We start from the raw sequence: 7,333 nt of genomic DNA, 5'->3' as shown, positions 1-7,333 counted from the left end.
GCTCAAGTTTTCTGTTATTTTGTCTTATTTCTTGTTAGTTTCATAATAAAAAATAATTCTCCCATAATTCATTTTAAAGGTTTTAAGGCACTGTACAGTACATGTTAAGAGGTCAAGAAATGCTAGAACGAAGAGCGGAACTGGAATGAGTCCACTCTCTCTCTTACGGGCCGAATGTCCCCTCCCCTTCCGAAATTTGAAAAGATGCTAACACCTGCTAAATTGGGATTTGTCCAAATAACCAGTGATGGAAAAAAATAACTACTGCTCCTCTTATCCTACACACCCCATTCAGTCTGACAGATTCTATGGGTTTACACGCAGAATCTTTCCACATCGTCTCACGTAGCCATACCTCCCAGTCACATTGTTGTCACCTTCGGCATATAGTGGGTCTCTATTTTCATTACAGAATGTGTCTTTCATATGTTTTAATTAAGATTCTGCACATACAGATGTAGGATCTTAATTTGAGCCAGTTTGCTACAGCAGGAAAATAATTCTGCAGCAACAGAAAATGTGAATTATTATGTGCATTATAATTAATGGACATTTTTGTAGGGGTTGATACATTTTTCGTTAGGGCAAATCAAGTCTGAAATTTCAAAGTGGAAATTACTAACTTTTGAATCCTTTAAAAAAATCAAATACACTACAAGTTTGCATTTCCTGCTCTTTAGGAAAATTCTCAGTAACAAAAGAGTGATCAAATTAAGATCCTACGTCTGAATGCATCCAGTTACTCTGCTGTTTGGAATATTATGGGACAGTTCATGCCCTCTAACCTTCTCCTCTGTGTCTCTTTCTGTGTTTCTCTGTAGGTGTCGTGCAGGAAAGCCCAACAGCAGTTCCAAACAGCAGCAGAGACAGAGCTGATCGAGTGGGGGGAGGGGGACCATGAGGAGAAGTTCTCCCCCAGCGGAGCCGGGGCCAATCCTAGAGTCCTCAAGCCCCTGAGGCTGTTCGTTAGGGGGGTCCCTGGAGCCCCCGGGGCCGTCAGGGCTCCCGGCCTCAAACACAACCCCATCAGGGACATGACACACATAGAGAACATGGAGGACTTCTGGGATTGGTTATCCAACCAGACAGATGTTCAGGCCAGCCAGGTCAGAACCAAGCGACGACCCATCATCAAGACAGGCAAGTTCAAGAAGATGTTTGGCTGGGGAGACTTCCATTCCAACATCAAGACTGTCAAACTCAACCTGCTGATCACCGGGAAGATCGTAGACCACGGTAACGGAACGTTCAGCGTCTACTTCCGCCACAACTCCACTGGCCTGGGGAACGTGTCGGTGAGTCTGGTGCCACCGTCTAAAGTGGTGGAGTTTGAGATGGCTCAGCAGTCCACACTGGAGACCAAAGACTCTAAAGCTTTCAACTGTCGTATCGAGTATGAGAAGACTGACCGAAACAAGAAGACGGCTCTGTGCAGCTTCGACTCCTCCAAGGTGTGTTACCAGGAACAGACACAGAGCCACGTCTCCTGGCTCTGCTCCAAGCCCTTTAAAGTAATCTGCATCTACATCGCCTTCTACAGCGTGGACTACAAACTGGTGCAGAAGGTCTGCCCGGACTACAACTACCATAATGACACTCCCTACTCCTCTACTGGCTGAAGGTCTGCCCAGACTCCAACTACCATAATGACACTCCCTACTCCTCCACTGGCTGAAGGTCTGCCCAGACTACAACTACCATAATGACACTCCCTACTCCTCTACTGGCTGATGGTCTGCTCAGACTACAACTACCATAATGACACTCCCTACTCCTCTACTGGCTGAAGGTCTGCCCAGACTACAACTACCATAGTAACACTCCCTACTCCTCCACTGGCTGAAGGTCTGCCCAGACTACAACTACCATAGTAACACTCCCTACTCCTCTACTGGCTGAAGGTCTGCTCAGACTCCAACTACCATAGTAACACTCCCTACTCCTCTACTGGCTGAAGGTCTGCCTGGACTACAACTACCATAGTAACACTCCCTACTCCTCCACTGGCTGAAGGTCTGCCCAGACTCCAACTACCATAGTAACACTCCCTACTCCTCTACTGGCTGAAGGTCTGCCCAGACTCCAACTACCATAGTAACACTCCCTACTCCTCTACTGGCTGAAGGTCTGCCCGGACTACAACTACCATAATGACACTCCCTACTCCTCTACTGGCTGAAGGTCTGCCCAGACTACAACTACCATAGTAACACTCCCTACTCCTCTACTGGCTGAAGGTCTGCCCAGACTACAACTACCATAGTAACACTCCCTACTCCTCTACTGGCTGAAGGTCTGCCTGGACTACAACTACCATAGTAACACTCCCTACTCCTCTACTGGCTGAAGGTCTGCCCAGACTACAACTACCATAGTAACACTCCCTACTCCTCTACTGGCTGAAGGTCTGCCTGGACTACAACTACCATAGTAACACTCCCTACTCCTCTACTGGCTGAAGGTCTGCCCAGACTACAACTACCATAGTAACACTCCCTACTCCTCTACTGGCTGAAGGTCTGCCTGGACTACAACTACCATAGTAACACTCCCTACTCCTCTACTGGCTGAAGGTCTGCCCAGACTACAACTACCATAGTAACACTCCCTACTCCTCTACTGGCTGAAGGTCTGCTCAGACTCCAACTACCATAGTAACACTCCCTACTCCTCTACTGGCTGAAGGTCTGCCTGGACTACAACTACCATAGTAACACTCCCTACTCCTCCACTGGCTGAAGGTCTGCCCAGACTCCAACTACCATAGTAACACTCCCTACTCCTCTACTGGCTGAAGGTCTGCCCAGACTCCAACTACCATAGTAACACTCCCTACTCCTCTACTGGCTGAAGGTCTGCCCGGACTACAACTACCATAATGACACTCCCTACTCCTCTACTGGCTGAAGGTCTGCCCAGACTACAACTACCATAGTAACACTCCCTACTCCTCTACTGGCTGAAGGTCTGCCCAGACTCCAACTACCATAGTAACACTCCCTACTCCTCTACTGGCTGAAGGTCTGCCCAGACTCCAACTACCATAGTAACACTCCCTACTCCTCTACTGGCTGAAGGTCTGCCCAGACTCCAACTACCATAGTAACACTCCCTACTCCTCTACTGGCTGAAGGTCTGCCCAGACTACAACTACCATAATGACACTCCCTACTCCTCTACTGGCTGAAGGTCTGCCTGGACTACAACTACCATAGTGACACTCCCTACTCCTCCACTGGCTGAAGGTCTGCCTGGACTACAACTACCATAGTAACACTCCCTACTCCTCTACTGGCTGAAGGTCTGCCCAGACTACAACTACCATAGTAACACTCCCTACTCCTCTACTGGCTGAAGGTCTGCCTGGACTACAACTACCATAGTAACACTCCCTACTCCTCTACTGGCTGAAGGTCTGCCCAGACTACAACTACCATAGTAACACTCCCTACTCCTCTACTGGCTGAAGGTCTGCCTGGACTACAACTACCATAGTAACACTCCCTACTCCTCTACTGGCTGAAGGTCTGCCCAGACTACAACTACCATAGTAACACTCCCTACTCCTCTACTGGCTGAAGGTCTGCCTGGACTACAACTACCATAGTAACACTCCCTACTCCTCTACTGGCTGAAGGTCTGCCCAGACTCCAACTACCATAGTAACACTCCCTACTCCTCTACTGGCTGAAGGTCTGCCCAGACTACAACTACCATAGTAACACTCCCTACTCCTCTACTGGCTGAAGGTCTGCCTGGACTACAACTACCATAGTAACACTCCCTACTCCTCTACTGGCTGAAGGTCTGCCTGGACTACAACTACCATAGTAACACTCCCTACTCCTCTACTGGCTGAAGGTCTGCCCAGACTCCAACTACCATAGTAACACTCCCTACTCCTCTACTGGCTGAAGGTCTGCCCAGACTCCAACTACCATAGTAACACTCCCTACTCCTCTACTGGCTGAAGGTCTGCCCGGACTACAACTACCATAATGACACTCCCTACTCCTCTACTGGCTGAAGGTCTGCCCAGACTCCAACTACCATAGTAACACTCCCTACTCCTCTACTGGCTGAAGGTCTGCCCAGACTCCAACTACCATAGTAACACTCCCTACTCCTCTACTGGCTGAAGGTCTGCCCAGACTCCAACTACCATAGTAACACTCCCTACTCCTCTACTGGCTGAAGGTCTGCCTGGACTACAACTACCATAGTAACACTCCCTACTCCTCTACTGGCTGAAGGTCTGCCTGGACTACAACTACCATAGTAACACTCCCTACTCCTCTACTGGCTGAAGGTCTGCCTGGACTACAACTACCATAGTAACACTCCCTACTCCTCTACTGGCTGAAGGTCTGCCTGGACTACAACTACCATAGTAACACTCCCTACTCCTCTACTGGCTGATCCCGTCTGTAGCATGTACCTTAGAGTTAGTTTGACCACAATATGGCCAACCCTGGTCAACCATTCTCTTAGTTAGACCACAATATGGCCAACCCTGGTCAACCATTCTCTTAGTTAGACCATAAGATGGCCAACCCTGGTTCGACAGTTCTGTTAGTTAGACCACAATATGACCAACCCTGGTTCGACCGTTCTGTTAGTTAGACCACAATATGACCAACCCTGGTTCGACCGTTCTCTTAGTTTGACCACAATATGGCCAACCCTGGTCAACCATTCTCTTAGTTTGACCACAATATGGCCAACCCTGGTCAACCATTCTCTTAGTTAGACCACAATATGGCCAACCCTGGTTCGACCGTTCTGTTAGTTAGTTAGACCACAATATGGCCAACCCTGGTTCGACCGTTCTGTTAGTTAGACCACAATATGGCCAACCCTGGTTCGATTGGCCTGACCAATCCTTCTGTTCCTCCTCCTCATCACCTCCATGTATTCTCAGTAAATCCCAGCCAATTAGAACAGTCCAGATGTGTGGTATTAGAGTAGATAATTGGCTCTCACTACCACATGACACCCTGCAGACCTGTACAACAATGTTAACATCAAATCACTTCTCAAATCACATTTTATTGGTCACATACAGTGAGGGAAAAAAGTATTTGATCCCCTGCTGATTTTGTACGTTTGCCCACTGACAAAGACATGATCAGTCTATAATTTTAATGGTAGGTTTATTTGAACAGTGAGAGACAGAATAACAACAAACAAATCCAGATAAATGCATTGCAAAAATGTTATAAATTGATTTGTATTTTAATGAGGGAAATAAGTATTTGACCCCTCTGCAAAACATGACTTAGTACTTGGTGGCAAAACCCTTGTTGGCAATCACAGAGGTCAGACGTTTCTTGTAGTTGGCCACCAGGTTTGCACACATCTCAGGAGGGATTTTGTCCCACTCCTCTTTGCAGATCTTCTCCAAGTCATTAAGGTTTCGAGGCTGACATTTGGCAACTCGAACCTTCAGCTCCCGCCACAGATTTTCTATGGGATTAAGGTCTGGAGACTGGCTAGGCCACTCCAGGACCTTAATGTGCTTCTTCTTGAGCCACTCCTTTGTTGCCTTGGCCGTGTGTTTTGGTTCATTGTCATGCTGGAATACCCATCCACGACCCATTTTCAATGCCCTGGCTGAGGGAAGGAGGTTCTCACCCAAGATTTGATAGTACATGGCCCCGTCCATCGTCCCTTTGAAGTTGTCCTGTCCCCTTTGCAGAAAAACACCCTCAAAGCATAATGTTTCCACCTCCATGTTTGACGGTGGGGATAGTGTTCTTGGGGTCATAGGCAGCATTCCTCCTCCTCCAAACACGGTGAGTTGAGTTGATGCCAAAGAACTCGATTTTGGTCTCATCTGACCACAACACTTTCACCCAGTTCTCCTCTGAATCATTCAGATGTTCATTGGCAAACTTCAGACGGGCCTGTATATGTGTTTTCTTGAGCAGGGGGACATTGCGGGCGCTGCAGGATTTCAGTCCTTCGCAGCATAGTGTGTTACCAATTGTTTTCTTGGTGACTATGGTCACAGCTGCCTTGAGATCATTGACAAGATCCTCCTGTGTAGTTCTGGGCTGATTCCTCACCGTTCTCATGATCATTGCAACTCCACGAGGTGAGATCTTGCATGGAGCCCCAGGCCGAGGGAGATTTACAGTTATTTTGTGTTTCTTCCATTTGCGAATAATCGCACCAACTGTTGTCACCTTCTCACCAAGCTGCTTGGCGATGGTCTTGTAGCCCTTTTCAGCCTTGTGTAGGTCTACAATCTTATCCCTGACATCCTTGGAGAGCTCTTTGGTCTTGGCCATGGTGGAGAGTTTGGAATCTGATTGATTGATTGCTTCTGTGGACAGGTGTCTTTTATACAGGTAACAAGCTGAGATTAGGAGCACTCCCTTTAAGAGTGTGCTCCTAATCTCAGCTCGTTACCTGTATAAAAGACACCCGGGAGCCAGAAATCTTTCTGATTGAGGGGGGGGGTCAAATACTTAGTTCCCTCATTAAAATGCAAATCAATTTATAACATTTTTGCCATGCGTTTTTCTGGATTTTGTTGTTGTTATTCTGTCTCTCACTGTTCAAATAAACCTACCATTAAAATTATAGACAAATCATTTATTTGTCAGTGGGCAAACGTACAAAATCAGCAGGGGATCAAATACTTTTTTCCCTCACTGTATACATATTTAGCAGATGTTATTGCGGGTGTAGCGAAATGCTTGTAAAACAAAATACAGCAAAGTTGCTTAAGAGCTAGAAGCAGAGTTGCTATGTCTGTCGGCACCATCTTGGAACGTGTTAGGCTTATTAAAGGATAACTTTAAATACTCTATCATCTCCCAGTCGTTTTAAAAGAGGGCATCTTGATTTTCTAAAGATAATTTCAAGTTCAAGCAAACATTTGCTAGTTGTCACTATTTATTATTTTATGTCTTTCCACATGCTATGACTCTTTTGGTAAAATTATACTGAACAATCCAGGACAGGTGTCTGATAACAATAGAAGGTACAGGACAGGTAGAGGACAGGTCTCTGATAACAATAGAAGGTACAGGACAGGTAGAGGACAGGTGTCTGATAACAATAGAAGGTACAGGACAGGTAGAGGACAGGTGTCTGATGAATAGCATTCTCACGTAGGTGTTCCTCTTGTCCAGGTGGGAAAGGGCAGTGTGGAGTGCAATAGAGATTGCATCATCTGTGGATCTGTTGGGGCGGTATGCAAATTGGAGTGGGTCTAGGGTTTCTGGGATAATGGTGTTGATGTGAGCCATGACCAGCCATTCAAAGCACTTCATGGCTACAGACGTCAGTGCTACGGGTCGGTAGTCATTTAGGCAGGTTATCT

At 46.9% G+C, this 7,333-nt stretch overlaps 1 protein-coding gene across 1 annotated transcript in view; it reads left to right on the top strand.

The window, feature by feature from the left end:
- The window catches only part of LOC311121741 (neurexophilin-2-like), a gene marked incomplete at its 3' end in the record, with an annotated part of 21,298 nt that extends 19,679 nt beyond the window's left edge, over window positions 1–1,619 (top strand). The window contains exon 2 of the mRNA XM_084196198.1: window positions 822–1,619. Coding sequence (XP_084052324.1) covers window positions 822–1,619 — 798 coding nt within the window. The remainder of the gene's footprint in view (window positions 1–821) is intronic.
- Between the last annotated feature and the right edge of the window lie 5,714 nt (window positions 1,620–7,333).

Source organism: Coregonus lavaretus (genome assembly GCF_964263955.1).
Source record: "Coregonus lavaretus genome assembly, contig: HAP1_SCAFFOLD_453, whole genome shotgun sequence".
Taxonomy (NCBI): Eukaryota; Metazoa; Chordata; class Actinopteri; order Salmoniformes; family Salmonidae; genus Coregonus; species Coregonus lavaretus.
This window is presented reverse-complemented; position numbering and strand designations above follow the sequence as displayed.